We start from the raw sequence: 19175 nt of genomic DNA on the forward strand, positions 1-19175 counted from the left end.
GGACAGTTGGTTTCCATCCCCGTCTGGGCGGTCCTCTTAAGCCCGTAATTAGAGAATAATTTATGGATAATAATAGGTAATAAATCAACCTGTCAGTCGACACAGAGAAATCTTCCAGCATCGAAATAAAAGGAATTCTAAAATTATATATATTCTCGATTTTAATTTTAGATAAAGTTAAATCATTTTTTTCCGAAATTGTCTTGTCTTTATTTACGAGCAAACAAGCGAGTATATCTGGATCGTGTCAATCATAGATAGTTTTCTAAATTGTGAATCCAACCGTACATGCGTTATAGTATCCGCAATGTATTCATACCATAAATATCATAATTATTTGGAGATATTGCAAAAATTCTAGTACTGATTTTTTTTCTAAAATATTAATGCATATGCAAATAAATATTTATACCTATACACAGAGTATTTACAGCTATGAGGTGAACAATTTTATGTAAATAATTGTCTCTTTAATCAAATTTCAAATGTACCTGCACTATCAATGTATGTGGGGTATCACTCAAGCTATATGGGGAGTTCGTGTCCTCCCAGGTACCTGAGGTACAATCCAACAAAACAGATGGCCCAGATTAATCTCAGTTGATTCAAATTAGATCCGGTGCCTATTGAAGCTATAGGGGGGCTGCTTTGAGTTTCATGCCAGGTAAAAAGAACAGTCCAGATTTGACACTTGCACCTCATGTACCTAGGGTGATATACGGATTCCTACATAGGGGGAGAGGGGTACACGTTTTTAGATGTGTTTTTTTTTTCGTTCAATCTCGTCCATATTTCTGACGATCTGTCAGGAATTTTGCGAATCTAAAACCACGGTCGTCTTCTACGCAATTTTCTCTTTCAAATAAGATCAATAATTGTTGGTCTCAAAGGCACCTAAAGGGGGGGGGGATAGGCATTTTTATATTTTTGGTCTAAGTAATAATAATCTAGCGTGTCTATAAGTTATTCTTGGCAGAAACTAGAATAATTTTGTCCTAAACTAAATGTAAAGTAAATAAAGTAAATAGTAGAGTTTAGAGACACTTGACACGAAAATTGTTTACGGAGTTCAACACTAACGCTTATGTCACTGGGGCTCGTGAACTTTTTGATGGCGTGCCTTTCTTTACCCAATGAGAAAGGAGTACAAGGTGGAACCGGTGAGCCCTTATAATTCTTCTCGGAAGTCACACGGCCCTAACAGAACAACCCGAGTCGCAAGGACTTCAAGGGTTGCAAGATGATCACAAAGCTCGAAGTAGTAAATGATTCGATCACGCAGGATCACTATAGGAGTTGGTTGATTGATTGAATAAGCTTGAGATTGATTGTGTATATTGAAGTTGGAGTGCACAAGCAACAACGGCTTTCTCTAGATCTGTAAATACAAAATATTGAAGTTGGAGGCGGCTAGAGTGATACTCCAAACCTTGGTATAGCTTCTATTTATAAAGAGCTGATAAAAAGGAAGTGGTGCTGACCATTGTAACGGTACAGGGGACCGTTACAACGGTAGGTCAATCGGAGTGGTTTGGAGTATAACGATGGTCACTGTTGATAACGGTAGATGACCGTTACAACGGTTCCCATCACGAAAATCCTCTGGAAGGATTAGCATTCGGTGACGCTAAAACCTATTTTATGCGTCATGGGATTTGTACATGATTTATTTATTCCGTTATCATGGTCACTGGACCGTGACAACGATAGGCCTCACTTAGGTCAATCTCAAGCTTATTTTACCAATCTTACATATACATTATTCTTAATCTTGAGGTAATGTTTTTGCTATCCAGTGTCTTGTGTCTTCATAACCACATCCATGATGTTTGCAGTGTATTAATTCATCCTTGATGTGTAATTACTATTCCTTCACTTGTCATGAACCTGCACAGATTCTCAAGAAAAAAACTGTAAAATGCAATTATGTATGTTTTGCAAATCTAGTCAAACAGATAAGTTGAGAGCTCCCAAAAGCCAACAATAATGACGTGTTTTCGACCTCATCGTTACACAAATATTTATATCTCGTGGTGCAAGTATTTATACCTATACTTGGAAGTATTTTTTACATATGGCACTGGATGACATCTTAAAGTATTAATATCAAGTACTGCAAGTATTTATACCTATGAACTAAAATATTTGTACTTATGTGGTCAATTATTTTAATATTTATACCTATGACGATGGGGAATGTTGATGTGGTGACACGAGTCCCCATTAATTAATTAGAGGAAGGTTGACGAAAGGACGATTAGGAATTGGAAAAGAGAGGGTGTTGATATTGACATAAAATCCAAAAAAATTATTAATATTAAAAAAAATTGTTCAGACCGGTCAAAATTTCACCGGTTTCCCAAATTGGGACCGGTGAGATTTGGACCAGTTTCAAGAAGAGCGGTGAGACTCACCGGTTTTTTGTTTTTTTGCAAAACAGAATATTTTTAATTTTTTTTATTAAAATATTAGAAATGTTTAATATATTTTTTAAAAAATAGATGGAATAAATATAATTTGATTTATTAGAAAGACTATGACAAATAACTTGGATCAATATTTTTCAAGCCGGATTTTTTGCGGCTGTAAGAAAAATTAATATATTTCTTACGTGTTATTGAAAAAAAATATTTTGAATTTGAGTTATTGATCGTGATTTAAAAGGTCACTTCTAGATAATACATAAAATATTGTGATCCTTCTAATACATTTAATTTCTAAAAAGCTGTATCTATTTTGAAATTTCTTTTTGAATAACAATCATTAAATAATTTAAAGTTTTTTTTTTTTAAATAGATACAACTTTTTATAAATTAAATATACTAGAAGGATGACAATAATTTATGTATTTACTTAGTAGTGACTTTTGGATCGGGATCAATAACTCAGAATCCAACTATGTTTTTTTTTCTTTCAATAACACATAAAGAAATATATTAATTTTTCTTACAGTCGCAAAAAAACCAGCTTGAAAAATGTTGATCCGGGTTATTTGTCACAATCTTTCTAATAAATCAAATTATATTGTATTCCATCTATTTTCAAAGAAATATATTAAATATTTCTATTATTTCAATACAAAAATAAATAAATTAAAAAAATCAGTTTTGTAAAAAAAAAAATACAAAACCGGTGAGAATCTCACCAATTTCTTTTATTGAAACCGAAAACTCACCGGTCTCAATTCTTGAACCGGTGAGAAAATAACCGGAAACAAGTTTGAAAACCGATGATATTTTGACCGGTTTGGATAATTTTCGAAATATAGCACAAAAGTGGGTAGAATATGAAATTTATTATTATTTTTATATTAATAAAAGTTTCGAAAAATCCAACTGTAAAATTATTGTTACCAGCACAACATAATTCTAAAGATTTAATTAATATACAACTTTACCCTTATTGATTTTCCTTATTTCAATTTATTTTGCTTCTTTAGTTAGCAATTTTTTTTTAAAATCTTTTGAAAAAAGAAACAACTCACCATAGTTAAGACTATGATAATTCATATTGGTCCGCATTTGTTTATAGTATATAAGAGAAAAAAAATTTAACTTATCTTCCTTTTAACATGATTTTTTCGAAAAATTAGTAATTATAAATCCAAAGTACCAGCTATACTAGAAATTAAATATCATTATTTTTCTTTAATTTCTTTTAAATTAAATGAAAGGATATTTTAAACAAAATATTTTGTTTTATTTGATTATGACAAAACGTTGTTTTTACATATGGCTTAATTTGTTACTTTTAACTTGGTCGATTGTTTTGTTCTTGAAATTTTTATAAAATATGCTTAGTTCATTATCTTGATGTTTGTAATTGCCACAAACATGTAAATAAAATGTGTTTCTTATGATATATAAAATAAAAGTTTGATATACTTTAAATTTCCAATAAAATAACGAAAAAGTAAAAAAAAAACTATTAATTGCTTCTCATTTGAACTTAAATAGCTACGAGGATATTTATGAATCTATTAAAAAAATTAACTAATCTACTAGGGACATTAATTGTACAAGATATTTATTTTCTTTATGGAATTGTCTCTTAAGGAAATTAATATTGCAAAATAGTTAAGGAAAGATGATCAATGTTTGAGAGGTGACAATTGAAGGGTAAATTTGTCCATCAAATTCAAATTTTAAATAATATTGTGTCATCAACAAATTATGTTGTGCGGATATCACTATCCGAAAAGGGATGACCATAACAAGTTACGCATCAAAGTTTTAATATCTTATTTTTCAAGTGTTAATATTTTATCTTTCAAATATTTATATCTATGAAGGTTGATGTTAGAACAATTGCGGAGACTGAAAAAATGGTGACCATATAATTAGTGAGGACTAGAGAAGAAGAGTGTTTTAGGGATTTTAGAATAATAATTAGTGGGAATTATATAATATCTTTTCAAAATAATAATTAGTAGGGACCATATAATATTCTTTTTAGAATAATAATTGATAAAGACTATAGTATATAATTTCTCTAAATAACATGCATAAATTTTTAAAGTACTAGTAAGAATACTCAAATAACTATTCTATATGACTATATCTTTAGGTTGAACTTAAAAAAACAAAAAACAAAAGATTTCCATAACCGGACTATTTTTATCCATGATTCCATCTTTGAAGTATTTATCGGATCTTTTTGGGCCAATTGTGTTCTGAGTCCAAGAGAACGAAGAACATCATTTGTGTTGCATTAATTTGGTTTCCAATGGGCTTTCTTTCTAAAAAAAAAAATAATAACAATAATAATTCCATCACACTGTTGTCCATTATCTTTTATTTAGCAATTTATACATTTTCTGTTCGGCCGCATTACTGTTTTTATGAAAAAAATAATTTAGTTAAACAGAATTTTTTTTTCTCACGAAAACAGTACTTTTTAGTTCAATTTCTGTGTCTATATTCATTCTCAATTAGAGACCGAAAAAATCCTAAGACTGGAAAGATTCACAACAGGAAAAAAGGTATTCCAAAATACAATCTATAGTTCTATACAGTTTATATGGCATCAATATCTATCGAGTAGAACTAGGGTGCTCTTAAGTTCACTAAAGTTTTGGTGAGCTTAACTCCAAAATTCATCAAATCGATTTCAAATGACGAATCCGAACCGTTGAAACCCGCCTACCTTACGTGTGATGCATCTACATGTGAAATTTTTAAATATTCGAATTAATTTAGTATAAAGTCAAGCGGTCAAAATTAGAAGGTTAATAAATTAATTTTAGTGCATTAATTTTTGAATGTTTTTTGACCGCTTGACTTTATACTAAATTAATTCGAATGTTTAAAAATTTCACATGTAGATGCATCACATGTAAGGTAGGCGGGTTTGAACGGTTTGAATTCGTCATTTGAAATTGATTTTATGAGTTTTAAGAGTTAAGCTCACCAAAACTTTGATGAGTTTAAGAGGACGCTAGTTCTACTCATATCTATCTATCCTCGATTCCGATCCAGCGGCTCAGAATCCTCTATCTTTCTTCCTTTTCTTTATAGAACAAAAATTGTGCAGTCTTTCATGCAGTGAACTGTACAATGGTTTTCTCGAAGCTTTAAAAATGATCTGCAGCTTCTTTTCACGTGGAAGCAAGATGTAATATATCCGAGACAAACTCTGACAACACACATGGTAGGACCCGCCGATGCATTTTTCCAAGCACTGGAGGAATGGAACGATTTGGTATGGTGCGATCTTTTGTACTGGACAAATGGAGTAAGCGCTCACCGTTCGATACCATGAGCTGGCGTTTTAAGAGAGAGACGCTAGATCGGTTGAGAAAAACGCAAAGGAATAAAATGGTATTGTATATTTTGCATTTAATTTTTTTTTTAATCTTGATGCTAATAATAAGGCGAACAAAATAAAATCATGCACTCGTCATTTTCGTTTTTCTAAAAATAAATTAAAATAGGAGTCAAGTCTTAAAATTATAAATATAAATAGAATCCGGCTAATATGCTTTTGTAAGTACTTCAGCCAAAAAAATTATTCGAAATGCCGAGTAATATCTTAATAAATTGGTAACATATTGAATTTGTAGAATATCAACTTTTACTATTTTTTATTTTTTTTACTATATTTTATAATTTTTGAAAAAGGTCTTTTTTGACATACCAACAAATGCATCATATGCACAAAATTTTTATTTTTTGACCGCTTAATACTAAATGAATTCAAAAATTATTATTTTTTATATGTAAATGAAGCTTTTTGAAGAAGATCGGTTTGAACAGTTTGGATTTTCCGTTTGAAGATGATCAGATAGATTTTGTAATGAAAACATATGGGTTAAAATGCTACTGAAAGCATACTAGCCGGACTATATCTAAAATTTAAATAAAATTAGTGAATGCAAGAGTAAAATTAGGGCACTCTTATGCTCACCAAAGATTGGTAAGTTTGACTTCAAACTTATCAGAATGGTTTTAAATAATAAATTATTGAAACCGATGTACTTCACAAGTGATACAATTATATGTCAAATTTATAAAATTTTGAATTAATTTATTATAAAATCAAGTGGTCATGAAAAGAAGATTTATAGGTTAATTTCAATGCATTCATTTTTCATTGTTTTTTTTATCGCTTGACTTTATACTAAATTAATTCAAAAATTTATAAATTTGACAAGTAAACGCATCAATTGTGAAGTAGATCGGTTTTAACAATTTGGATTCGTAATTTGAAATAATTCAATAAATTTTAGAGTTAAGTTCACCAAAGTGTTTGATAATCTTACGAACATGCTAATTCTACTTGTAAATATAGTAGTTTAGAACAAGTAAAAGGAAAAAAAGAAAAAGAAAAATAGCTCAATTAGTATTGGGCCTAAATAGTGAAAGGCACACTTTCAGTCAAAGGCGGAATCGTCTATGCCAAGACATTTAGGCCTGAATTATACTTTGAATATTTTTTTTAAACAAAATTGTTACTTATCCTCTGGAATATACAAAGTAGATATGAGAAAGTAATATGAGGTACTAAACAGTAGGAAAATAAACGGGACAAATTTCATAATTAACCTATTTTTGGAACAGTTTTAGCTTTTGCAACATGTGGAAATTCAGCACCCAAGTTTAATTTCAGCTGAAATTGACAAGGTTGGCCTTTGTCATATCGCAATACAAACATTAAAGGAACCTTGATCTTGCATTCAAGAGCTTGGAATCTATATATGATAGAGGAATTATAACCACTTGGAGCTAGTTGTATAGATAAGTAAGATAGGTTGAGGTACATTGTCCATGTTCAAATTAATAACAACATCATATCATTATTCTACAACGTCACATGTGTAAAGTAATTTCTGATTTTATATAAATTTAAGAGAAAAGGTAATGTCCCCCGGTCTACAGTCTTCCAAAAATCTCCGTGTATAAAAGCCTTATTTTTTTAGCTTAGTTCTGACGCGTTTTTAACTGCCACAGCTGCCATAATTTCAACTGCTATAATTTCAAGTACAATATGTATGTTTACAGAATTATATGTGTTTGTTTACAGGATATTATGTGTATGTTTACAGAAGGTGGTCTCCAACAGATGTCACGCGTTTTCAACAGCTGTCACACGTTTTCAACAGCTGTCACGCATTTTCAACAACTTTCACGCGTTTTTAACAGCTTTCACGCGTTTTTATGTTTACAGGATTTATTGAATTAGTTTACATGATTTAGTATTAATGTTTACAGGATTTAGTATTGATGTTTACATAATTAGTTGAAAATATCCGAGGATTTTTGGGAGACTGGAGTTGGAGAACTGTTAGCTGCTTCCTAAATTTAATATGTGCCGAGTTTAACCGGTTCCTATTATAAATTGAACACAATTAATTAAGTTGCTCCAGATCTTTAACTGGGTTGAAGAAAAGCTTATTCTACCCGTTTTCACTTTTCAACACTAAGTCAAGATTGATTGTGCTTCAATTATTAATTTGTAGCGTTTTCTATTTGTAAAATTAAAGGTTCACTTAAAAGTTCAATGAAGTAGCAAAATAATAATTTTTTTTTTTTAAGAACTAAGGGAAGACAAAAAAAAAGTAAAAATAAAACTTATTTGTAATCTCTCTCTGACTCTATGTTTAAAAAATTAATTTGCCCAGAATTCACAATACCCATCACGCTTCACTATTAAACATGCACTTTTTTAAATGGAAAAGTGATTAATTGATTATATTCTACTCCAACGGTCATGAATTTGGAAAGGGAATTCAAATACACCCTCTGATTTATTCAAGTGTTCTGTGCGTTGATATCATGTTTCATCATTTTAATTACAGCAACAAGCATCTGAGGTTAATTATCGGATAAGAGCTATAATAAAAGCTAGCATAGTAGCATGCATTCTTGTCAGATATCTGACAGGTGAGCAATTGACTTTGATTATTCCTTTATGTCAACTCTTAGTCTTAAACCATATTATTTTAATTGAGTTCCTAAATCTCGCAATTTTCCTCCTTGCTTAACCAAAGGTTTAAATGATTCCGATCTCTTACTTTCCCTTTTTGACCCTGTATAATTAATTTTCCGGACAGCAACAAATTAAGTGTTGTTCTAAATGGAAGCATGAGGTTAAGTAATTTCACACATTTTGACATGGCAATTTTTAATTCATACAAAGTATAGACACTAGAGTGAAAACTGTCTTATGCATATTTTGTGCTATGCGTGAATTAAAATCTGCTCTGTTAAAATGTGTACCCAGGCTAAAAAGATTTAGCTTAATTAAGTCATGTAAACATGTTTCGTGAAGGATTCATGACTGTGGGATTTTATGACACAATTTACAAAATTTTATAAATATAGGAAAATAATGGAAAAGAAATTAGGTCAGATTGAATTTTTACATATGGAAATGATGATTTATGTAGTTGGTAAAGTATCTGTCCAAATGGCATAGGAAAAGTATTTGTTGAAGATTACTTGAGAAATATGTTATATGAAAAAAACATCTACAAATGATACTTATTAAAGATATTTTTATTGAATTAAATTTTCCTATATTCCAATAGAAATGGAATATAGATATTGTACAAGTTGAGGGCTCGGTACACAGTATGACGCTTTTGTCCAGCTCGCAGAGGATTTGCAAAAAGAGCCTTCATAAACTTTAAAAAGAAAAAAGGAAACTTTAAAGGGTTTGGAATTGATTCTCAAAACAGATAAAATCATACTTTTTCAGTTAAGAAAAGTTGAACACAATTAGTATGTTTGCAACATAGCGGACAACTGTCAAAAGAAGGAACGATACCTATAGGCTATATTATAGCGCCAAAAGCGCATTCCTTATTCCAATTTATGTAAATTTGGATATTTGGTTTAGCGGCCATATGCTATACATTATTTTTATCCAAATCGATCGTCGATTTATTCATCAATGCTGGTTAGAAAGTTCACTTTTATCAAATTATACATTCATATTCACAATACACTTATATATCCATGGTGACCCCCTTTAACAATTTATTGCGTGTATCTGATATAAATTCGGAGAATTTTTTTCCTCCACATATTTTGCCATAATGTAGTGCGACGTGTTAAGTAAAAATGTAGCAAAACAAAGTGGAGAAAATGGTGGCCACTATTCCAAAACCGACTGGGTGATGATTAATTCAAATTAAAGAAGGTCAAATTGTACACAGCACATGTCACCATGCCGCGAACTTATGTGGCCATCCAAGTTGCTGCCATGTAGGACCAATTCCTTTCAAATATATCTTTGCATGCTATTGTATCTTTTGTCTTCTGTGACCTCCACAGATTGTAACATTGTGTGACGAGTCACCGACCATAGGGACCCACATTCATTGTTATTTCTTATGACCACAACTTGTCACACAGTGTGATATGTTTGTAATTTTTGGAGGGAATCCGGATTCAAGATTGAGTAGTTGTTCCACCTTCCACCAAACCCACTTTAAGGTATCTAGTAATTATAATCAACTAATGCCTTTTAATAAAAAGATAAATATGCATGTGTGGTACTTGTTACATTGCTTCAATGAAGCTAGTCCCCTTGCTGAGTACTAACTCTAAAGTCTAATCCCTTCCTTCTCGTTCAAACCAACACTACATGTGACCTCCTCTGTTTTTTTAAGAAAAGAATATTTTCTTTAAGCACTTAATTAGGTTCAACTCTTGCTTTTGTATGTCCAAGTTATTCATCATCAGCAAATTAACAACCAACAAATTCTTGTCATCTAGCAATTATTTATTACAACTTGTCTAAGAATCCTCTTATTTAGTTGTAAAGATATAATTTTTTTTTTACAAAAATCATTTCTTGTGATAAATTTTACCTTTTGATGATATTAAATTAAAGAGGGCCATATCAAAATAATCCACCGCCCATTTTATTCATCTGTGGAGCGCTTATTTTTCTTTGATATTCTTTAATTTCATAAAATATATATACGTTTCTGAAATCTTATACAATTTTCTTTTCACTTTTAGTTAATGGATCGAGAATAGCTTTTAACAATAATGAAGATTTATTTGACAATATATAACTTCCGTGTCTTACATTACCAGTTATCTATAACAATATTTTGCAAATAAATGGAATCCAATGATAGCTCTTTTCCGTAACACATGATGAATACATCCATCTGTGTTATTAATTTTAACAACTGATCTTATTTTATATCACGATTATTATTTGCTCATTGGAAATTATAAATTTAGAGTTCATTTCATGTGCAATTAAAATGTAAAGACAACAAAAATATTAATTGCAACCTACATATCACCATTGATTCGTTGAATTATTTTATTTTGTACTAAACAAATTTTAATTATTATGTTTTTGGTGCTTACATATGTTGTTTATAGGATAAGTCTAACGTGAATACACATTTTTATGTACATGTATTGTATTTTAAATTACATTCAATTGTTAAAATTTCAACTTAAAAATGTAATAACATCTTTTTAATTGATTAAAGTAAAAAGTATTATGGTAACTTTACTTTTTAATTGATAAAAATAAATAAATTGCATTTAATATATAGAAATGGCGACCAAAGTTTGTGATATAATTTTACTTATATGAAAGATAATTTAATTAATCAATTGTTCAAAATCGTACTTTCATGCACCTTTAATTATTAACAATATATTATTCTGAGACTTATACATATATGATTTACATACAAATTTGGATACATGTGAGAATTATTATTTTTTATAATTGTAGGATAAAATCAACAATCAATGTTTTTTGAATATAATGAAACAAATTTAGTGCTAGCTGTTTATTATAAATTGAAATATCTCTTCATCTCGTATATAGTCATGTAGTTATTTTTTGTACATACATTGGATATATATATCTAGTATCTATGCTAGCACGTGCTATCCCCATGATCATGATCCATGTATAGTGTCTCTGTGCCATATGCATGTGCACCAATAACACCACCGAGCCCATGTCTCTTTAAAATTAAGTATCGTCCTCTCACCGTATTTCCTTCATCTTATATGTAGTCTAACACAAGCCCAATGTTTTCATAGCTATATTCTTTCCTTTCACCATGAGCACACCAAGCTCTCCTTCTCCTGCTTGTATCAATTCCTGGTAGGTGCCTTTTAATTTATCTTCTTAATTATTCGTAATATATTTTCCTTTCCATTTCAATAAGATCTTTTTTGTTTTTTTTGTTTTTTTGCCTAATGGCTACCCCGTGATTACGAACTCACACTTTCATAATATAATTTTGTTTTTAAATATGATGTTAATAGCTAGAAGGAACACATTGAAAACATTAATTAATTCATAACATCAAATGGGCATACAATGCTAGATGATGATGTTAGCTGACGAAATTATTCCAATTAAAGTCAAAACTATTTTTTTTTCCTTAACATATATAATTAAAGCACGCACTACTGAATTGAACAAATAATACTACATTTGCCTAAAAAAATTTCCATGTTCCGGCATTTAATTAACTAGCATTTATTCATCCAAAGGTCGATTAGCGAAGATTCGCTGCGGAGATATGTGTCATACGCAAGCGAGAGTTGCATACAGGAGCTTCTATCAGCCTCCGACTCGAGCCGAGAAATAGGAGATGATGGATGGAAAGTTTTGGCATTTGAAAACGGCGTCGAGATATCAAAAAGACGATCGGGAGCTCTGCACGTCTTCCGAAGCAGGTGGCTTCTTCAGTCTGTCTCGCTGCAACAGTTTATCACAGTAGCCAATGCCATAGACGCCGCTAAGGTACATATATATATACTAATTTTGTGAGCCTATATTACCGAAATTTTTAAATATACCATGGTTCAAAAAAAGATAAATCCAAACACTCTTTTTTTGAAAAATTTCGAATTTTGACACGGCCGCATTCCGAGGGAGCGGCCACCCTGTTTTCAGTTCAAAGTCACATGAGAAAAAGGCAAAAAAAAAAAAAATGGGCCGCTGCCCCTAGATGCGGCCCACAGAAAAGTGGCCGCATCTAGGCGATGCGGTCATGTCAAAATTCGAAAATTTTCAAAACCGGGGTGTTTGGGTTTATCTTTTTTGGGATGATGGTATATTTAAAAATTTCGGCCTATATTACATATATGTTATTTTTTTTTATTGGTTGTACTTTGAAAAATTAATGATATAGCACAATTTTCATGAACGAGTTATTTTATTTGCATCATAGTTGTAATCAGGTGATTAATTATTATTATTATCGTTTCTCATCAATCTTTTTCTTCCTAGGTTTAATAAGGATATATAAATCATTTGATTTTTCTTGATAAGATAGGTTATAAATGAAATCAGGGGTACTATTCGAGAGCAGGTTAATTAGTCACCTATCAAGTAATTTATAGATTTAATTTGAAAGTTCATGCAGCTTTATCAGTTTTTATTTAGTGCTTAAATAATTTAAATTTGCACCATATAATAATACATAATTCATTCAATTTATTATAGAAATGACTAATTAAGCGTGGCCAATTTTAATTAAATTAGATCTATGAAGTATATATCCTTTTTAACTATCGCATTAAACTCGCTGCATTATAAATGTAAAGCTCTCATATTAGGACAAGTGGAATATGTACTTCAGATCGGAAATTGATGCACCTGAAAATATAGGTCATAGATAGATACTTTGCCTAACCATTTAGGTCCTGTCGGCCACCTGCTAAGGAATAGGAATAAAAAATTTTAAACTATTTTTTACTGTTTACTGTGAAAAAAAAACTTCAGTCTGAATAATTTTTTTTTGTCCACGTGAACAGTAATTGCCGAGCATGGCTTATACTCCCTCAGATTTGGTAATTAAAGAGATAAAAATGCTTTATATATATATATAAAAAAAAAGGAACAGACAAAGATAATATAATTGGATGACGGTTTGACCCTAGCTAGCTATATACTAGTACTGTCTACTGTGAGTCTTGGTTTTCTGTAGCTAATATCAACAGTATTAATCATGTCACATGGTATGGCAACAAACGGTCATGAATAGAGGAGGGATCGGATGACACTCTTTTTTGGTGACATCGAATAACATCGTGCATTTTCAAAGTTTTCAAAGTCAACAGTCGATCCAAACCGTTCAACATAATGGATATGTTAAAATGTGCTTGCAGGTCAAATTTTACATTTTTTGGAATTTTTTTACTATTTATTAAGTATTTAACAAAATCGCTATATTCAGACCGTTGAATTTTTGTACCCATCTTAATAAATAGTAGAAAAATTTAGAAAAATGTAAAATTTGATCTGCAAGCACATTTTAACATATCCATCAAGTTGAACGGTTTGGATCGACTGTTTGGACTTTGAAAACGCACGGTATCATCCGATGTCATCAAAAAAGGGTGTCATCCGATCCCTCCTCATATATATATATATATATTTTAAATAATTATTGATATTATTATTACCTGAAAGCCTGTCACAGTGGGAGTGGGGAGTGCGACTGTACATATGCCAATATAACTAGATGCGCGTTAGATGGAATACACAACCTTTTTAGCGGACAAGAGTTCAATTCATTTTAATTAGTAGAAACGATCTTAATAAAAAAGAAATTTGTAGATGAATTCATTTTATGAGAATTTTTAATAAATCTCGATTTACATTAACATCTTGATATTAACGTTGCAAATAAATATAAAATTAGGATTTGAGATTATAATTAGAATAAAACATTTAAAAAAAAACTGCAATATTATGAGGCAAAGAACGAGATGCATGGGAATTATTGTCAGAGTTCTACTGCAACACCTCACGCCTCAACATACAGCTGTCTTTGGTTTATTTGAGTTGAGAGCAGCAGCAAAGGGGCAAACTCGACTTAAAATATCTTCTATTCTGACACTGCTTTGAACTCCTCCAGTTCACATTAAAAATGAACAACCTCTCACCTCTTCTTTAATTGCTTACCCATCGATAAGAAATTAATTATGTCAATTCTCTTTCTATTCACATATGATGAATTGGGGAGTCGTTATATTCTTATTGTATCTCATCTATTTTTTAGCAATTCATAAATACATTTATCTACTAAGAGAAAAAAAAAAAAAAACCAATTGATCATACATTTTAACGCATTATTGTTCTCTGGTGATATATATAGTAGGAAATTAAACATACATGCACAAGGCAGCCATGCAAAACAGCAAAAGGACAGATCAAACACTTGACAGAAAAATCTCTGCACTAAATTTTAAAAAAGGACAAAAGCTTCTCTGCAATATAAGCAAAAATCCAAGCTCTTTCCCTCATTTATTTACGAGGCACATTGGTGTTAGCAAATTTGTCGTCGTGTCACAACTCACAAGTCAGTCCAAGGATAACAACATGAAATTTCGAGCCCAAAGTACAGATAAAAATTCCAAATTATCATTTAGCCTGGTAACATCAGAGATGCCTTTTATATATTGTTAATTCATTTTTAGCACACGACACACACAACTGTGGATGCAATTCCACGTGAAATTATTATCTCATTAACTAACTTTGTTGTGTATGTGTATGTATGCATGAGAGGAGCAGGCGTGCAAAAAAGAATATTAACAGTAGACTGGCATTAGCCCCAAAATTAAAATTGAATAGTTTAACGCACCACGAGTCCCAATTTAGATGCTACACAAGAAAGTGCTAAAATTGTCCCTATAGAAAGGTCTTGATTACTTTCATTAAGATAATTAAGTTTCTAGGTTGGGACCCGGTCTTAGGATCCTATGCAAGTACTTTGTATAAAATAGAAGGCTTTTCTTTACTTATATATTTGTTTAATTATTTATTTTCTTTTCCGTCCTTTGGCTTCTTCTTTTCTTCTATCATTCTTTTTGGCTTTTTCTTAAAGCATGACTTTAAAGTACCAAGCATCTAATTAGATGTTTAATAGTTTTATTAGCTGCATGTTCAATTTTATTGGTGAAAATTTTAGTGTTAATTCTTGCTTTTATAATAAAATCTGCCTCAAATTTTCATCTATAGATCTAGTCTTAATGAGGTACAACTAGCTGGTATACTGTAGATATTTTATCCAGAAAAATGCTAGCCATTCATGCCATCAATTTTCAGATTTGCTAGTGTGTACTCCATAACTCCAATATCCTACTTTCCAAAATGATGCATTATGGTACCGGATTTTGATACCCTTTCAAGGGAGACAATCATAAAATTGAGATTGAAAAGACTAAATAAATAAATTTTATATAATTTTATTTTATGAAAGAGGCTAATAGTGATATTTTTTTTTTACAGAATACAAATGAAAATTTTCAATCTACAGGAGGGAATAGTCATTGTACTATATATTTTTATTTGTTTGGTTTTGTTATTAATAGAAAAAAAATTATTTCCATTTCTTGATGTCATTAATTAATAACCAGATTCGCTTTTGGTGTCTATTGAAATAGTATTATAGACTTGTATTAAATATTTTTAAGGACTAAAGATTGAATACACGATTTTTGGGGTTTTCTTGAATAAAGAAATTGGGAGGTGAGAAAAAAAAGAATGAAAATTTTCAATTTACAGGAGGGATTAGTCATTGTATTATATATTTTTTTGTTTGTTTTTGTAATTAATAGAAAAAATAATAATTTTGATTTCCATTTCGTGGTGTCATTAATTAATAACCAGATTCGCTTTTGGTGTCTATTGAAATAGTATTATAGGCTTGTATTGAATATTATTAAGGACTAAAAAATAAATACACAATTTTTTGGGTTTTCTTGAATAAAGAAATTGGGAGGTGAAGAAAAAAAAGAATGGTTCCTTTTATTTAGCATTGTTTCTGTCTTTCAGAACATAGTGAAACCGAAACAGGCTAGAAAAAGTTCAAAATAACTGAGTTGAAAACTTGAAATGGTCAAACTTATACCAAAAGCACAACAAACCTGTAGGAGCTAGCACTAGATCATGATATGACATGTCAGAATGACAACATAAGTACGAGGAACTTAATTAGACAAGAATAGCTGCAGCACACAGCTAACTGAGCATACATGATGCAAAGGAGGTTTGATTTGTTTGCATGCATGTGAGTGCACATGGCAAGCACTTGCTCAACAAATTCACACTTCACACTGAGAAAAAATTTATTGTTGGACCAGCGACAGCGAGCGACCGACCTTTCAAGTTTGCACCCCCCAATTAAAATTTCATACCATTTATTTGAGTTCAGCTGTTAGCAGATGGTCCTACATTTGTTCAAATTTATTTCCAATCTGAATTTGAGTACTTATGTAGTTGTCTTTATGTGACGCATATTTAATTGAGTGGCGGTCTATGCAATTCTGAAGGGAAGTCGATATCACATTTACCAATTATAAAAACGGTCAATTAATTGGTCATACAGTATCTGTCTGTACCAGTGGTCCAGTACCATTCTGACTACTGACCTAATGCAAGCTGGTTACTTGGCAGTTGGCACAGTATGTATTAATATACTTTTTTTTCTGAAGGTATATATTATACTTGTTGTGGAAACTCAATTGTTAATTTTATTTTTATCAAAAATTGTCAATTCATGATTACATATGAAGCTTAACTAATACAAATGATTTTATTAATGTTTTGACAACAGCAATGGGATCCAGATTTGGTGGAGGCCAAGTACATAAAGGACCTAGGAGAAAATTTGAGCATTATCCACCTTAAATTTGGCGATGCCTCCAAACCCTTATTCAAGAAGCGCGAATTTGTTGTTTATGAGCGCCGAGAGACCATGGATGATGGTACTCTGGTAATTACTATACCTCATTTTTTCTTCCAGATGTAACCTTTGTTAGTAGTTTCAACATCCAAAAATGGAAAATTGGAAAAAATATAACTAAAAACCATGCATTTATGAAAAAGCAAAGGTATTCTCAAATATTTGTTTGCTTACGGATACATTTCTAAATTTTTTTTTTCGGTTAATAAGGTTTCCTATTCAGTTCTGTTTTACCTATACCATTAGCAACGGAGACGTAATGGATTATCATTTTGATCTTCTAAAAGAAATTATTTCTTTATCTCTATGGTTAGCAATATTTTCTTAAATAACAAGAGCAAACGAAAGAAATATTAGCCAAACTGGTATGCATTGCATATTAAAACTCAAAATTTGAGGAACCAGTACCAATGTACCATCACTGAATTACAGTCACCCGCTAAATTAGCCTGCATACATAATAAAGGAGTGTTTTGTTATGTATGTAAATGAAGGTAGTGGCAGTGGCATCTCTACCAAAGGAGATAGCAGCTGGATTGCTACCAAAGAAAAACAACTCCATAAGAGGGCTATTATTGCAGTCTGGATGGGTAGTTGAGAAACTTCAGGATGATTCATGCATTGTCACATATGTTGTTCAGGTATATGTTTATAATCTTTCAATATAAGATATTTATTTATTTTTTCATGAAAAAAGTACAGTATTTGGAAGCCAGGATTTCTTTGAATGATATCAGTCCATAATAGCGAGCATACATAGTGAGAACTGGTACGGTACTAGCTCGTAAAAGTTAATTGTAAAGATATTTGTAAATTAATTTTGGTCCAGATTTAATAGGTACCAATTAGAGGTGTTCATTGGGTCCGGTTTATTCGGTTTTGAACCGAACCGAATTAGTTCGGTTCAAACGGTTCGGTTTGTTCGGTTTAATGGTTCGGTTCGGTTTGCTTTTTAAAACCGAATTATAACTTCGGTTCGGTTCGGTTTGAAAATTTTCATAACCAAAATAACCGAACCGACCGAACTTTTATATAATATGAATTTGATCTGAACCGCTCCGGTTTATTTCTTAATCAATTGCTTTAAATTCTTGGTTTATTTCTAAATATCTTAGTTTATTTCTTAATAATATACTTCGGTTCATTATAAATCAATTGTTTTAAATAAAAAAATTAATATATTTCGGTTTGAACCGAACAAACCGAAATAAAACTTTGGTCCGGTTCGGTTCGGTTCTATTTTTAAAACTGAATTATAACTTTGGTTTGTCAAGTTCGGTTCGGTTTCAACTGAACCAAACCGATGAACACCCCTAGTACCAATCATAAGGGATTTAATTGCGTCAGTTTAGCTCAAATCAATGAGATTAACGCAGTACGGTAACAAACCATTGAGATAGTGCTTGCCAAAATTACCACATGGATAACCTTAACACAGATCTTTATTTTCAAGTGCATGTTTAAAACTTTTTTTAATTATCTTTTACATTGCAGCTAGATCCGGCTGGATGGTTGCCAAGATTCTTCGTCAATCGGCACAACACAAAGCTGGTCATGATCATAGAGAATCTTAAGAAATTAGCACAAGACTGTCCTACCAGTAAAGCAATCTGTGAAGATAATTAAGGAACAAAAACCGATATAAGTTTTACCTGTATATGAGTAAATACGCTATATTTTAAGCTTGTTTTGATCCATGCTGGCTAGCGATCATAGAATAGAAAAAATAGCTTTATTTTTCTATTTTTACTCCCAGCATATTAACTAAAGTCCGGTTGTGATTTATTTTTTATGTTTGATCCTCTGACATGTTGGCTGGGCATTAAACTATATACAATTGATACCCGAGCACCAAATAATTAAGCAAGGTTGGAACACATAAAACCAAAGAAAATGAAAAAAAAAAACATAGTTCAAAAAATTGGAATCGGAATCGGAATCGAATTTTTGACCGCCGAGTCAGAATCGGATGAATCGGCCA

The 19175-nt window shown here is 31.1% G+C and overlaps 1 protein-coding gene across 1 annotated transcript; it reads left to right on the forward strand.

Annotated features, from left to right (window-relative positions):
* Nucleotides 1-11416: 11416 nt before the first annotated feature.
* LOC144551657 (Polyketide cyclase/dehydrase and lipid transport superfamily protein) lies at nt 11417-18963 on the forward strand. The gene is made up of 5 exons (XM_078299723.1): nt 11417-11592; nt 11988-12240; nt 17066-17224; nt 17689-17835; nt 18689-18963. Exons 1-5 carry the CDS (start codon nt 11549-11551, stop codon nt 18818-18820), a joined length of 735 nt encoding a protein of 244 aa, XP_078155849.1. The 5' UTR covers nt 11417-11548; the 3' UTR covers nt 18821-18963.
* Nucleotides 18964-19175: the final 212 nt, after the last annotated feature.

This window comes from Carex rostrata, chromosome 1 (assembly GCF_964058835.1).
Source record: "Carex rostrata chromosome 1, lpCarRost1.2, whole genome shotgun sequence".
Taxonomy (NCBI): Eukaryota; Viridiplantae; Streptophyta; class Magnoliopsida; order Poales; family Cyperaceae; genus Carex; species Carex rostrata.